Raw genomic sequence first — 16,655 nt, forward strand, 5'->3', positions numbered from 1 at the left:
TACCTTTCACAATAAGAGTCCTTGATACCATTATACATTGCGCAAAAGTAATAGGTCTGATAGGACTCTAATTAGGATTAATAGGTCACCAAATAACATAGCTTACAACATGTTAAATAAGGTGGCATATATGTCGATTTATTTTCAGTTGTATGTGATTTGTGCAAAAAGCTCAGTCCGGTTACAGAACAGAGAGAGAGAGTGAGAGTGAGAGGAGGTCCTGTAACCTCTTTATGCTAAGCTAAGCTAACGGGCTGTTGTCTGTAGCTTCATATATCTCATATAGGCATGACAGACATATCAAGCATCACTTTTAACTCTCAGAAAGACAGCAAATACGCATATTACCAAAATTGTTGTAGTATTCCTTAAAGCAGCTACATGGAACTTTAATTTTTTATTGATTCTGGCGCCCCCTGTGGACAAAAGCAGTATAAACACCTGCCATCTGGCAACACAGACGTATCAGCTGCCGTACCACCAGACTAAAGTGTTTCGTTTTCTTAGTTGTAGGTCATATTGAGGCATTAGTATTACATTGAGATGGTTTTAAAACCAGTTTAAGTTCCTTGTAGTACTTTTGTTCTTTAACCTTTCCCCGAAACCTGTTCACCATCTTTTTGTCTTCTTTTTTAGGTAGATGTGTTGTCAGACATAGGCAAGAAATTGCATCCATCTCTATTCAGTCTGCCTTGTTTTAGAGCATCTTTATAAGACACATACTTGTGAACGCAAGCACTCACTGACAGCAAACTCTCCTCAACGGCAGGTTCCCTGCTTCCCTGCCAGCCCATCCCAAGCTTCATGGGTTGAACCACCAGAAGTTCGACAATCTCCTCTCCTCCTCTTTATCTCTTCTCTCCTCCTCTTTATCCTCCGAACAACCCCTCATCTCCCGCTCCAACTATCCGACAACCCTGCTCTGTCTGCTCCCTTTGCCAGTACTACCACCAGGGTGATGGCTTGTTGTGCCTCAGGCTTGTTTGGACTTGCAACCGCAGCATCATCCTCCACTACGCAGCAGCCACTAGAGTGAAAGAGACGGAGAGACAGAGGGGGGGAAAGGGAGCGTCAGACAGAGGAAGAGAGCAGTGCGACAGGAGAGAGGAGGGATCATCCGTCCCAGCAGAAGAGGGATTCACCTGTCCCACAGAGGAAGGGCCCCCCCCACCTGATCCATCTGGTCGCAGGGGGGGACCCTGCGTGGCCGCGAAGGCAACAGGGACTATGCAGCTGGGACTGTTGGCGCTGGCAATGGTCTTCCTCAGCTCCATGGGTCACAGCGATGTTCTCAAGCTCTCCAAGGCGAGAAGGCAGAGACGTGGTGAGTTTCTCTTTCTCAGCTTGTTTTTATCTCGTATTTTTTCTTCCTCTCCAGCACTGCTGCCTTTCGTTTTTGGGTCTGAGTCACAGTGGTGACTGTCTTATAAACATTTAACAAGCAAAGTAAAGATAACATTTTGTTTATTTTCTCATCATTCTTGTTTGTTTTTCCTAGGCAGGTTATGTTAGGTTCAGCGTTTCCCCCGAATGGCTCCTCTTTCTTCCTCCTTTTAAGATTATGCCTCTCTCAGTTTATGTAAAACTTTTATGGGTATTAGGACTGTTTATAAGAGGAGTTTTGATGGATTCGCCCTCAAAGCCATCACTCTTTTTGCGTCTGGCTTTGTGGGCACATAATGGAATGAGTACCTGACAGTTCTAAGCTCTCATTGGACCGTGCTGCCGGTGTTGTTGTAAGCATTTTTCTGACCTCACGCAACCACAAAGATGGTGCTCAGACCGACACGCAGTATATCTCTGGCCTCTGAGCCTCAGCGCTGGTGTTACTGTCAGCTTTGGAATAATTCTTTCTTTACACACGAGGAGCTTTCAGCCAATGCCAGCCTCAACCCCAACCTCTGTGAACCAGAATTCATATAATACCACAACTGGCCACAGTAACAGATGCGGTGTTGTTGAATTCACACATGCTGGAAAGGGAGAGCTGTTTGTGACTGTTGCTTGCGTCGTAAAAATATCATTTTTTTACAGTCACATTTACACACACAATGACCTTAAATGCTGCCGCGGTTTGTCGTGTGCCGTTGTAATGAGGGTGGAAGGATTTAGGTCACTCACCATATACATGAGCGCCCTCTACAGCGTCACAATCACTTGAGGTTTCTGCCCTCCAGATACGGAAGGGTTTTTTGCTTCAACCATCCCTCCTATGACAGAGGGACTTGAGGTTTTCCCAATCGGCATGAATTAAGTGTCACTCAGAGCTCATCAGAAGAGGAAAGCTCATATTGCTTGTCATGCTTCCGACAGAGCAAACTCTCTTTTTCAATCCACCACGTGTCAAAAACAGTTTACAACACCACAATCTCAGATTCATACCCTCCCTCTGCGATGTACTCCCATGGGCCATTATTACTTCTTTCATCAATGGCGAGGACCTGTCCGTAATAGCTGCATTTGAGGTTGGGGTGACTCACACACGGAGTAATCTGTTCATGGGAGAACCCTTTTAACGCTTTTACCATCCGATTTATCTCTGGGAGGCAGCACGGCAGATGGATTGCTGTGTGAGAGGATGTATATTTAGAGCTGATACAGTGCAGGAACTTAAATCAACTCAGACGACTGTGGTTGTGTCTCCGGACGGCTCCTAGAAAAAGGATGTGCACTTTGACACACTTTTACCCAGAAATGATTTAGATTACTGGTTGCGTGCGTTTTCCTTTTTAGAAGATGAGGGAATTGGGTTAATTTCTTGGTCTGTGATTACAAAGAAATTAAGAGTTTTTGGATTTAGGACGAGATTCTTATTGTTTGATACCACAATAGAAAGTCACTGGATGTTACTCGATTCCCAGCCATCATTATTGGGGGATTGGGGGCCCATTCTACCTGGCTGAAGTTAAGTGTTATTATTGTGACAGTGTGACAATAAGTATCCTTAAAGATCCAATGTTTGAGTCTCATTCCCAACTCGTCAAATACTGACGCTTTAGGTTGGTAAGTCGGGTCGGCCACCAACCTAAAGCATCAGTATTTGAAGAGTTGCAAAAATCACCTTTCTGTATGCTAGCTAGCTAACATTCTGACTGGTAAAATTTTCTTACCCTTTTACAAACGATCACAATCAACATTAACATCTATTAGATTCTAGTTCCCAATTTTTTATAAATTTACAGTTAATGAAATAGAGAGACAGTACAGTGTTTACCTACCCACAGCATGATCTGATAAGGGAAATGGGGATACAGCGTCGGAGGCGGAGCCCCGTTAGCCAAAAAAGCTTGACTTGCTGGGTGTAGAATTACCAAGATCTTCCATGTTGTGGGGCCCATAGAGCATGCAGACTAAAAAACTTCCCAGGCCGAGCTGGCTAACTTCCGGTTCAGCCCTTGGCTAATTGGAATACGGATCAAAGGAGGAGGGATGTAATACCAGAGAGCGTCTCTCTGCAGAGCATCTGTGATTGACAGTAGATGGGAGGGGAAGGGCGAGGGTAAATCATCAACTAGTTAACCGGTCGCCGATGCTGTTGTTCTCGCAGACGGATTTAAAAAATATATATATAAAAATATATCTGGGCATCCGTTAATATACCTGGATGGGCTGCCCAAGTCAAATATATATATTTTGGACAGTGATGCTTTGTTGCCTGTCCTAGCATAGCGAAATGTTTTCATTTTACTTTTTATTTCTATAATTTGGGGGGAGGTTTGGGGTGATTTTAAGCATATTTGAATATATATTATAATTACAGCCCTGCCTAGATCGTTTGTGACTGACCCCAGTTGAGGCCCTGTGTGATGTTAGTTGACTGATTGTGACTGGCCCTTGGTCGGCTGTCAGCCCCAATTACCCGGGTTTCTCCAAATGAAAATCTGTTAAGGATCTCCGGCAAGTGGTTTGAGGTAAACAGTGAGTAACTGTTCAAACAAAGATGTTTGGCCTGGCCCTGGTTAGATTAAGCTGCAAGCATTAACCCCTCCTTGTTGGAGTGATAAAGTGCGGGCAGGTTTATGGTTGGATCTGTGAAGATGCCAGCAAAATATCAAAGTTCCCTGATGTTTTTCTCATGGGTAAATTGTTGACAAATTCTCTCTTTATTTCCTTATTAAAATTCATATCTAGCTGGAAACAATTTATCTTTTTATGTGATGGCACACCATGCTGTTCTGTTGCCTGCCTCAACCTGACTATATCCTTCTCTCTGTTTATGTTCCCACAGTTAGTACTGAGGGGCCACCAGCTTGCCCCAAAGGCTGTGAGCGATGCTCTGAGTATAACGGCTGCATTAAGTGTAAGCCCAAGCTCTTCATCTTCCTGGAGCGCAATGACATCCGTCAGATAGGCGTGTGCCTCGCCTCCTGCCCCATGGGATACTTTGGCATGAGGAACCCAGAAGGCAACAACAGATGCACCCGTGAGTCTTGCTGCGAGTTGTAGACTCAGTCGGCGCATTAGATTTGTAGATACACATCTGGAATCTTCCAAATACATCCAGGCTCGAGTTAACTCACTGGCAAACATTGCACAGCTGATGTCAAATCAAGCCTGCAGAAGTGTAAACGATCTGTTTATCTTTGGCCCATCATCTTCTGTTTATGTACAATATGAGGGTATTTGGAGGAGCAAAGGGATATCCTGCTAGTTTCTTTGTCTTGTGTATCTGTATATTTCCACTTTGTGTGTTCAACAAAGACCTAAATATTAATGCAGAAAATAGGGATCCTACCTTCATGCTACGATTTTTCATATTTGTGAGTGAATAAGAAGTACCCAATATTTCTGAATGCGCACTAACAAGATGCAAGTGTCCAATAATAAGTAAATACAAGTGACCACTTGATGAAATCCTTCTGTTGCTACTTATGTCTGTGGAAATAGCACACAATTAGCCGCCAAAATCCAGTAAAAGTATTTGCTGAACTGGAGGAAAGTCAGGATATGTTCTAATTGAACTGGTCTTCATTATAGTTGCAGGCAGGTTTGGCTTGTTTGGAAGGCGGGTGAAAGGGTTTCCACACTCACGATACTTACCAAACCTACTCGATTGGTTCTGGTGACACGGGTTCCCGTACTTTTAGCCGAGGAGCGCCAGCACCACCGTCTGACGTCTGTTTCCCCTTATGTGTGGGCAGAGAACAGGATTGCAACAAAATCCCAACAAAAACATTTCTAATACATTGTTGTTTGTCTGTTTTTGTGAGAGGATGTCTGCGCTTTTTATTTGGCCCTCATGTGCAGGGTTCATGCCAGGCCACAATCCATGTTTGTTATGCTTTCACTTTTTATACATATTTTTAGTCCAATACACCCTTATAAACTCATCATATCATCATATACAGTCTGTACTGTATATACACTACAGAAAAGGTTTATTTGAATTCCAGCGGGGCTAAATGATTCTTTGCCTTACATCAATTACGCACTGCAAAAAAATGCTATTTCAAATATAAGTAAAAAACAATGAAAACACTGTGCCGAAACGTGAATTTATCTAAAAAAGTCCCTAGATCTCGGTGTAATGAGGTATTTTGAATAGAAATGAGACAAATATTCTGATTTTGTGGCAATGCCCACAGCCTGAGTTGGTTTTCTGCTACCGGAAGAAAAAATGCATACTATTCTTTTTTTTTTTTTCTTGACTTCCCATTCCATATGTCATAAAATATTATAAAAATATATATGTCTGGTTAGAGTGATGCCATTTTGGAGTGAAAAACCGGAGCTGTAATTTTGTGCTCCTGCGGTCACAGTTCTTGTTTGAGTCCCCTTTAATTCAGTCAAAGCTCATCCAATATCAAACTCGATATCACTGTATCATTTTAAATTTCAAACCAACCACAACTGCTTAACCATAATTTAATCTCAGCAGAGAGCTTACTAAGATCCACATCAAGCTGTACTTACTCATAAATACCAGCCACTTTAATACGTCAGATTTCTTTCATCAAGATCCAGGCATTATTCCCTGAGAAATTAACGAAAATGTGGAAAAACGCCATTATATCGCAATGCTAAAGGTGCAATATGTAAGAATTGGCCGCTCACAACAAATAGGGGGCAGCATATCACCAGAGTAACCACTAACTGCAGCCAACTGTAGCTGCTCTGTGCTAGTTAGCTCAGTTAGCCGTGCAGCTAGCGGTCCAGACTGGGAGCTTGGTGTTTACACCACTAGCACAGGAGTTTTGAACCTGAATGGACCAGGGCTAAACATTGTAACACAATGCATAGACGTTTCAACCAAAATACTATTACTAATACAACTTCATATTGCACATTTAAAGAAAGTGAGAACAAAATCTTGGATCCATCCCTCTATCTGGATCTGCACCCAAAGATAATGGGCTGTTAATGGGATAATACTGAGCCGAGCCTGGAGAAATCTATTGAGTGGTTTTTGTGTTGTCTTGCTCACAACAAACCAACCAACAACTCCTTGGCGGAGGTAATTACAGTATAGATAAGGAATGAATGACAAAATGATCAATGATCAGATTTTCACGTTTTAATCAAAATCTTGACTCATTTGCATCAAGTTCAACCCCATGTGCTGCGGCAATCTTCCACTGCTCTGGTTTGTTGCAGAGAAAGCTGAATTTTCTCAGCAAATTCTTGTCAGAGGCCCTCAGTGGCTAACCTGGGTTATTATCCAATCATTCGACTTTATACATGTCATCCCAGAATGTCTTGTTAGCAACATTTGTCTTACATTATATGGCTACAAATGTCAGTACTGTCAAATTTAGCTGTCAGGGGCTTAAAAATAGTAATTGGGAGCAGGAGGCAAGAACATTAAGATCCCAGTGAGAATTCAGTGTTAGATCATTTCTAACCTTGGCATTGGCCCAGCTGCAGAGTAGACATTCTTAAGTTAAGTACACACGAATACGGCGAGTCTAGATCTGAATACATTTCCAATATAGAATCATTGACAGGAATTTTACAGATTCTTCACTGTTTCTGATTAGCATTAGGAAGTTCCTTCTAAGATTAAACCAAAGCCTTTTTTTGGAGTCTGTTTTTTATCTTCCTGTGTTTGTAATTATCCAAAATTCAAGAAGTTGTTTATTTGCCTGGAAAGTGAAAGATTTTAATGAGTCTTAGGTGTGGAGAAACCCACTCTTGAGAAACCAACTGGAGCAGTACAGTCCTGGCTGTACTCATTCACACCCGCTTTCCAAAAAAACAAGGCCTGTGGTGCATGTGTTTTTAAGAGAAGAGTGTTACTCCCCCTAAATAGACCCCTTGTTGTTTAATCACTAATAAATCTCTCAGAGGAAATAAAATTCCTCTTGTCCTCTCTCTGGAGAACCATTAGCCCTTGTCAGCCAAAGATCCAATGAATATTCCATTAAAAGAATACAGATTTGTGTTTCCACTCGAAGTTTTGTGAACAATGAACACTTACACAATCAGCAGACTGAATGTGACTTAAACTGATTTGTTCCTTTCATGTGATCCTCTCTTTTTGTCTCCCCTGTGTCTTCCAGAATGTAAAATAGACAATTGTGAAGCGTGTTTCAATCGCAATTTTTGCACAAAATGTAAGGAGGGCTTGTATTCACACAGTGGGCGATGTTATGTCAGCTGCCCTCCAGACCAGCGCACCTCCAATGAGACCATGGAGTGTGTCGGTGAGTGACCTTTAACCTTTAACCTTGGCAAACTTAAGCCATGGCATCTCTTCAAGCTCCTGTAATGAACCAGAAAGTATATTTCTATGTGCCTTTCGCTCACTCATGCAGCTTATAGGTGTGAGCCACATGTTGACTCACTCTTTATTACTTCATTGTAGCAGCCAACTCAACCTGATCGCAAGAATAAAGGTTGGCAATGTACGTTTCTACAAAGCACGGATATGAATCCTTTATTAATCTTTATGTTGCAACTATGTTTCTTATGGTCTAGTTAGGTTTTGGCACAAAAAACACTTGGTTCACCTTGTTCAATCCCAGCTAATACGACTGGAAAATGTCCTAATGTTTCGTATAAAGTATAATATATCCAGTGGTTTCACGTTGAAAAATGTTGAACACTGCTTCCAACAGAAGCTTGGCAGCTGTATTGCCTAGATGTCACACCACCACAATCCCCTCCACTTCCTTACATGAAGGTCAACTCATACATAGTCGCCAGGATATTATGTGAGCAGTTCATTTGTCTGCAAAGCACAGTAACGCCCAAGGTTGACGCTTGTACCGAAAGTGGCATATCACGTTCACATTATATGCTTACTAGCCACATGTTGCAGCAGGAGGTGGAGGGGAAGGTGGAGCCAACAAGGCTGCTATTCGTCCAGACGCCTAAGGACTTCAGGACACCTCGAGACATTTTCCAGCCGTTTTCAGAACTGGGTTTTTTCTAGGGAGATTTACAGCAGCTGTTGTAGCAACCAAAACCGGCTATTTTTCACTGTAAGTCAGACCGTCTCCATCTTTGATCGTGGCAACCGAAACAGGCATTTTAAGCCAAACTGTGATGCGTTCCTAACCCTAACCAAGCGGTTCATGTGCCTAAACTTAACCAGAGCAGAAGCACAGCGTCGTGACAAAAGAGAAATAGAAAATGCAACCTAAACAAACGTAAAGTTGCGACATATAGAAATATCCAGTTTTAACTTATCTGTGGTTTTGCGTACTTGCTAAACATTTATTCTGATGATTGGGTTGGACACGTATAGTGTCGAAATGTCGATACGACACATGTCTGTGGTTTGCAGAAATGTAAAATGAAAAAGGAAGCATTTTAATCTGGCGACTGTTCAAGTGAGCTTTTTAGAAAAATCATTTCTTGATCTTACGTTTCTGTTATTTTCTTCTTCTGTTTAACTTGTAAGAAAAAAACATTTCTGTCATAAGTTAGAAACTGCAGCATTAAGAGTGAAACCCAAGCATCCCAAGACATGGAGCCTAGAGCTGACTTTTTGGCATCAGTTGTTGTTTTTCCAACTTGACTCTGCTGGTCCACGGAGACTAGATTAACACGACCCTTAAACTTGCCTTTGTCTTAAACAGACATAAGCTTTGGTACATTTTCAGGTTCGTAGCAACCTTCTCCATGTGTGTCTCTGTAGTCAAAAAACAAATGAGATAAAATTGCTTTCAGATTCGGAAATCACTTAAACTCATTATTCAGAGCTAAAACTGCTGAGCTGTAAAAAGCAGACAGGAAGGCTGCGAAACAAATGTGAGATGTGGAGCTGTGAACTGTTCACTCACTACCTCAGTCTTCTGTGTCGGGTTTTTTATTTTTTCCACCCAGGTCAGCGTCCTGCAGAGTGCGAATTGGGCGAGTGGAGCCAATGGGGTTCCTGCATGAAGAAGAACAAAACATGTGGATTTAAGAAAGGCTCGCAGTCTCGGGTTCGCGTGCCCCTTCCGCAGATTCACAGCCCAGACACCTCCCCAGCCTTTATACCATCGCAGACCTGCACTCCACAGACAGAGAGAAGGAAATGTGTTGTGACCAAGACGCCCTGTTTGAGAGGTAAACACAAATAAAGCACACAAAACAGACGCATTGAGGAGAAAATCACACATAGTAGGGACTTAATCAGATGACAATACTCAAAATACAAATGAATATGCAGTAAAGTCCATGTGCTTTACGAAATGCCTCCACTAGTTAATACGATGACTGATGGAACCATTACTCAACATCCAAAGGCCTGTATCCCCGCCAGTGTGTCTGTGACCCACAGCGTGTTGATTGGGTTTGGTTTGGCTGAGCTCACACAAGGATACAGAATCTCTTGACTTCTCTGCATGTAAACAATAAACTCCATCTACGAGCCAAGCAGATGAAGGGCGGGCATTGCGCACGGCAAAGTTGGACAAGGATCAGAGCTAGAAAGAGCTATTTGTTCTGAAGACCATCGAAGCGTGAGGTTTACACGTCCATGACATGTTTGCTTGGGCTCTTATCGTCCGCACAGCAGCTTGCTCTCCAGCAGGTTAACAGTCATTCTTGCCACTCAGTGGCCATTATGAACCTTCTTAACAGCTTGTTAGTCGCTCTTGGCCTCACTTGCAGGTAAGGATAATAAATGGCAAGTCTCGCCGGTTAGTCCAGAGTTTATTGGATGTATACAACAACAAAAACACCCAAGATCCCGTTTTTTTTTTTTTTTGCTCTTAAATATTTTGTCCTTAGTAGTGAGGCAAATAAAGCAAATATTTACCAGCTGTGGTGCTGGGACGATAAACCTGTTGATAAAGCTGCTGTTTAACAGATAATTCGAGCTGTAGCAGTTATTCTATTGAACTGCAATCAATTATTGCTAATGAGGACTCGTATGCAAATACATTTTTCTCCAAATGTAACCATACACTAATCTGTTTTGCAAACTGTGCCATTTTTTAACCAAAGTTGGAAACTTTCTTTTATTTACAAGGATTTAGAGAACTGCAAATGAGCAGTTTTTAAAGCCTTTATTGGACGGTGGCACGCTTAGGCAACGTTGCATAACAATATTTGCACGATGTTGGCAACTGTACAGATGTTGCAACGTGAAACAGATTATACGACCGGATATATGTGAGCAAACATGGAGGAGGCTTGCAGATTCAAGCACTGTCCTCAACACTGACAACTGTTCCTTTAGGGGCTGTGAGTCCATAGAACAGAACATGATCTGACATTGTCCCATATAGATCTGTGGTCATGTCGAAGGGGGAAGGAGGTTGTTGTGGCTCGCTCAGCGAGGCAGCGACAGCATAATTTGAGAAATGAGAAGTGAATTTACTCCGTGTGACGCCTGCATCCTGGAAAGATTTTCAGCCTTGGGTGCCTGAAGAAGAGTAATTAACTGTGAAATATATTTAAAAAAACGACAAAAACTGCTAAACTGCCAAATTTCTAAACTTGGAGCAAAGGTCGGTCATAACAGAAAAGACAAGGATGACATCAGCTGACGAGTGATGAGTCGTAGAAGCCTCGTGGATTGTGACAAGAATAATTTTAGTTCAGTTTTCCGTCTGTTTTGCTGCTAAATGAAAAGAAGACACACACTGCAGTGCAGAGGAAAGAATTTACCTCTGAGAGGTTATTTAATAGGTGATGGTACCGTGACTCCTGTGAACCGGTTCATGTGGGTATACTGTGCAAAAAGAGCACAGCTGTCGATTCATCTGTGGGAGTTGGCTGGCAGACTAGCTATATAAAACTCAGGGGGCAGACCTTGTATAACATTAGTGATTTAGTGGTCTGCAGATCTCACGCTTTGTGTTGATTTGGCTGCAAATTTTTTCCCCCTTTTCCTGAAGCTCCACAAAAGGGTCTCACGCGAAAACAGAATTTTCTGGATGTGTTATTGCATTTGTCAGGCAAAACTGTTTAGCTTGGATGGAGAGGAGGTACAATCAGGGCTGTCATAAACTGATGGAGTCCCCCTCTCTTGGCTCCATTAGTGATTTGTTAGAGAAGTAATTAAGTCCTTACACAGGAAGCACACCAGCTCAGATGCTGCAGAGTGTGCGTGAGGGCCCTTCACTTCTCTCAGGCTTCACTCTCGTTCATTGTGCCTCATTGATATAAATTGGAACTATTACTGCTCAATATGAAGTGCTTGTTTGAATGGTGGTCATAAAAGCTCGGAAATATGTTTATTAATTCAAGACAACACATAAACGACTAACGTGTTGGAGATACAATTGTCTCACATGATTTGAGCCAACTCACCAAATGATGTCAGCAGTCTTGTTTTCATGATTTTGGCACTAATGGCTTTCGAAAAAATGAGTTGCTCTTCTTTGTGTACTACTGTGTGGGACTGAGCCTTTCGGTTGAGAGCAGAGCAATTGTGACTCTGCATTGGTCTGCGGTGAGTAAATGTTTTTGTGTTAGGTCTGTCCACATTCAACTACATCGAATCTACTTTATCACCGTATAATGATTTTCACTGGCTGGTGTATAAACTGGTGAAATTTGAGAAATAGTGTCCCCGCTGGACTTTTAGATTTTCACTTTAACTTAAACCAAAGAATCATAACTGTTTGTACAATGAGTTTAAAATTGCTGGTAGGGAAATAAACACAGACCTACAGTTATTACTGCACAGCAGTAGACAAACATGGTGGCGCCATAAGCCCTGCTGTTGTCAACTGTGTAGTGAACACTGTCCAGCCCTTGGCATGTGTTCACTCAGTTTCCAGGATGTGCAGAGACTCTCAACGCACAAGTTCATAACAAACATCCTCCACCGTAACTATACTCCCTCAGATATACAAAACCAAATACTTTTGAGTGCTGCCTAAACAATAGCCATGTGACACTAGACACAATGTCCATTTCCACTTTGCGACAGCTCTTCACGCCCTTATGGGCCATTATTGGGCCCTTGAAAATGTTTAACTCATTATGCCAGAAGTGATTTTAAAGTGATTAATGAGACAGAAAATCGTGTCACTTGACTGTCCTGAGTGCTCGTAAGGTCTGTGCATGTGCCGCATTTTAAATCAGCAGCAGAGATCAGCTGTCTCCACTCCTGAATGTGTTATATGTGGACATTAACCACACTGTGGTGGATGTTTGTGTTTAGAGAGCAATTATGCTCTTAAATGTGTGACAGGTGTGAATGCTAATTAAAAGAGTACCAGCAGAGAGGAGGTCGTAGGAGCCCTCTGTGAGTGTTTAGTGGAATAAGTAAGTGAGGAGCTGTTGAAATAGAAATAAGTATTTTTTGGCCTTTATGGCTTTTTATTGATGAGGCAGCTCAGGGAGGTAATGGGAGGCGGGATGAGGGATGGGGGGGTGGCATGCAGCCTCGAGCCCTGGGCTGCTGCGGCTCTTCTCTTGTGTTGCTGTGACCATCCTGGTATTATCACAGTGCTATTTACCATTTTTCTGATGGAGATAGAAAAGCATGAACGCTCACAGTTTGTTCACAACTTCACGCTTTCAATAAGTTCATCAAATAATGAACACTGCTTCATTGCATGGCCACTAATGTTAGTGGATATAAGCTAACATTAGCAACCCGTGCTCCTACCCTGCCAGTCTGCACTGTTATTAGAGGAGCGGTGCCAACTGCAGAAACTTCGCTGCTGGACTTAAGTTGGATTTTGGGCTTCATATGCCATCAAAGGAGGGGAATGCAACATTGAAATTAGAGCCTGGCCAATGTGCAGTTTTTGCACACATTTTTTGCAGTGATCAAATGTGGTTATCAAACACTTTTTTTAAAACTGATATCAGAACTGAAACAGTAAACTTCACTCAAAATTTAATCATGATGAAATACTCCAAGCCTCGTTTTCTACACTGTGTATTATAAAACCAAAAAGTTTCAATAGATAAGAGAATACAGGCAGAGGACAGGGTCTCCGCAGATGCAGACACCATCACACAGTTCTAGTGGGTCACAAGTAATGATTAAGAGGGAGTCTATATATACTGTATATTGTTTTTCCAGGAAAATCTTTCATAGTATACCTTTAAAGGAGCGCCAAAATTGTTATAATTCATGCTTAAGGGCACACGAATATTTGGAACAAATTTCACGGTAACCTTTCCGATAGTTGCCAAGATATTTCACTCCAAAACTCAAAAGTCAGTGTCTAACGAGAATGATTGGATTCTGGGGGCCATGAATGTCTGGGCTAAATGTCATGGTGATTGATCAGTTGTCCAGACAAAAGTTGTAGACCAACATACGGATTCACGAGCTGATTAATCTGCTGAAAAACAAATGTTTGGATGTATTGTTTTGTCCTAATAGGTTTGATTATTATTTGTCAGCCACTTGTGACACACTGATCGCTGCTTGTAACTCTGGACTGGATGTGTATGCTTGACACTTGCATTGCCTGTATTAAAAACCACACAGCCACAACCACAAGTCCAGAGCAACCACACATCCCTTATCATTCACTCTCATCCCTCAGGGATCCATGTTTTTCATTTTGTTCAGCCAAGTGGAGGCACTTCTACATACATCATCGGATGATGACAGATATCTGACAAGAGTTTATTTGAGAAATAGCATAAACTATTAATCATACTTCCTGTGCGTTCTCATTTCAGAGAGGAAGGGGAAGGGAGACCGACAGGATGATACAAACAGAAGAGAGAGGGAGAATACACGTGGGCGAGGACGCGATGGCAGTAGAGGAGGAGGAGGAGGAGGAGGTGGTGGCGGCGTTGGTGGTGGTGGAGGAGGAGGAGGAGCTGGTGGAGCAGGAGCAGGAGGAGGTGGTGGAGCAGGAGGAGGAGGAGGAGGAGGTGGTGGAGCAGGAGCAGGAGGAGGTGGTGGAGCAGGAGGAGGAGGCGGAGGTGGAGGTGGAGGTGGAGGTGGAGGTGGAGGCGGAGGAGGAGGGGGGAAGAGGAGAAAAGGCCAGAGCAGGACCACCACTGTTTCCACCATCACAACCAGCTCTGTCTCCTAAACTCCATCGCCTGCTGGAAGAGGCTGATATGAAAATAAAGACCATGCCTCAGCCAGCAGCACCAGCCATAGACAAAGATCAAAGTGATGAAGAAATGGATTAATGCTGCTATGCATTGTTGACGATGCAAAGAGAACTGGAGGATTGCTGCAACACAAAGGCTTCGCTGAGCTTTTTGAATAGATGAACATATCTGGAAGATACTGGTGTCCTAGTGATATTCAGAAAGACTTGAGTTTCATTCCCCTGTGAGGGATCACCGTAGGACTGCAAGGCCACGTTGAAGATTGTGGTTCGACATGATTCGTGCCGTGAACCGACCTATGTCACTTCTCGAAGTAAGAACAGATTCCTGTGTATCGAAAGCAGCGGTCAATCTGGAAGTCTGATAACGAATGAAGGAACTCTTTTCAGTCTCCTCTGGTCTATGATGTATTTTGTTCCAGCCTGATTTTAATCACAGTCTGTTCTTCATTTGTTTTCATGTTGTTTTCGTGAGAGGTGGCAGATGGATTTTCTCAACAGCCGCTGTACGTGATGTAAAGACAATGAATAGTATGTCTTTGTACCTTTATTTCCTGTTGTGAAATGACACAAAAAAGAAAGGCACTGGAAATCATTTGTGGTTGTTGTGGACAGAAGGTTCTTGATGTATTATTTCGAGGAAGGAATCTATTACAAAAAACAAGCCTAAGAGAAGAGGTAGAGGAGGATTGCTTGGAGCTCGGCTCACATCCTTCTCCGGTGTCTTGACACAAACTTTTGCCATTTGATAGTTGCTTAGTTGTTTGTTTCAAAATAAATGTTGGTGTTTTGTATCAGAGAATGAAGGGTAAAAAACACCAGTAGTTGCATGTGTACAAGGTTGCATGTGCGTGCCTTCGTGCATGCAAACGTGTGTGTGTGTGTGAGAGTGTGTTTGTCTCTGCCTAAAGTGTGGGTGTAAATGTGTGTACTTTGTATGCATATCTGCACGGAATCAAGTTGTTTGTCGACGGAACTTAGATGTTTGTACATGTGTGTTTACGTTTGCACATATGTGTTAATATTGGTCTCATAGGTTGAAGGAACGATAGGGTCTGGAAAACATGAGGAAGGAAATGTAAATGCACAGTGATATATCAAATATGCAGTAATTACAAGCCACTGATTATTATATAAGCCATCAAATCATCAGCTGCTCAGTAATCATGTCTGTTTGCAACAGGGTCTGAAGATTTTGCACAACTATAATGTTTCCTACTGCTCAAGTTTCAGAACAATCATAGCATTTTACACATTTATACTCCAAAAGCTGGCTTCATGACATTTGCAGATACAGAGAAATGTTTTTTTGTCCGGGAATGTTTTCCATGGGTCTGTTTGCTTTACACAAGATATTAGTTTCAGGAGAAGTTACACGCTGCATTATTCATTCATACTATGGATTGTGATACTGAATATGTCAAACTGTGTTTATCATCAAACATAAGAAGTATTAGTATCATCATGTATAGCTTATTCTGTGAAATCCTAAATAAAGTTCAGATGAAGCTGATGAAACTTCAGTCATACACTGACTTTGATATTAGTTTGTTTGATTTTAGCTTTATTAAAATAAGTGTTAATTAGCTCTATTAGTAATCACTGTTATAACTCATGTCCCTCCTCCCCTGCTCATGCACTAAAAGAGAAAAGACATTTTCTGCTTTGCCTGCCCCACTTTATCCAATCAGGACAGAGAACTCCACAACCAAGCGATCCTGTCTGCTACCATTTCCAGCGCTCCCGGCGACGGCTTATATTACCAAACAAACCAAGTGAAGAAAGGGGCTTCAAGAAAAGAAAGAGGCAAAGACAGCTGCCTCGAAAAAAAGAAATGAGAGGTGAAAGTGTGGTGGCGTGGAGAGGAGGGAGGGGATTGCTATCTGCGAAACGGACAGGAAGTTGGCTAAAGTGACGACAACGCTTACAGCAGCTTTAATAGCTAAACTATAGAAAATCAGCAATGGTGCAAGACACAAGGCGTAAGCCTGCACAATCATACAGGTTGTAAACAAACCCCATGTTTAGCTAGACAGTAAGAACAAAATAACAAAAATAAAACAAACAATGACAAACAATTAGTTAGTTAGCCAGCTAGTTAGGCTAGTGATTTTTTGTTTAGCTGGTTAGCCAGCCAGCTAGTTAGTTATTATGGTAGTTAGTTAGTTAGTTAGTTAGTTAGTTAGTTAGTTAGTTAGTTAGTTAGTTAGTTAGTTAGTTAGTTAGTTAGTTAGTTAA

General features: G+C 42.1%; 1 protein-coding gene across 1 annotated transcript; it reads left to right on the plus strand.

Annotated features, from left to right (window-relative positions):
- Positions 1-1,227: 1,227 nt before the first annotated feature.
- rspo1 (R-spondin 1) lies at positions 1,228-14,393 on the plus strand. Its single transcript, XM_073485930.1, has 6 exons — positions 1,228-1,324; positions 4,229-4,423; positions 7,500-7,643; positions 9,271-9,495; positions 14,032-14,091; positions 14,272-14,393. Exons 1-6 carry the CDS (start codon positions 1,228-1,230, stop codon positions 14,391-14,393), a joined length of 843 nt encoding a protein of 280 aa, XP_073342031.1.
- Positions 14,394-16,655: the final 2,262 nt, after the last annotated feature.

This window comes from Pagrus major, chromosome 17 (genome assembly GCF_040436345.1).
Source record: "Pagrus major chromosome 17, Pma_NU_1.0".
NCBI lineage: Eukaryota > Metazoa > Chordata > Actinopteri > Spariformes > Sparidae > Pagrus > Pagrus major.

Bases quoted from the DNA above. Each gene is read 5' to 3' on its own strand.
- rspo1 (XM_073485930.1), top strand. From the start codon at position 1,228: ATGCAGCTGGGACTGTTGGCGCTGGCAATGGTCTTCCTCAGCTCCATG. The intron at 4,424-7,499 runs GTGAGTCTTGCT...TGTGTCTTCCAG, and splicing joins AGGCAACAACAGATGCACCC to AATGTAAAATAGACAATTGT. The intron at 14,092-14,271 runs GTGGGCGAGGAC...GAGCAGGAGGAG, and splicing joins AAGAGAGAGGGAGAATACAC to GAGGCGGAGGTGGAGGTGGA.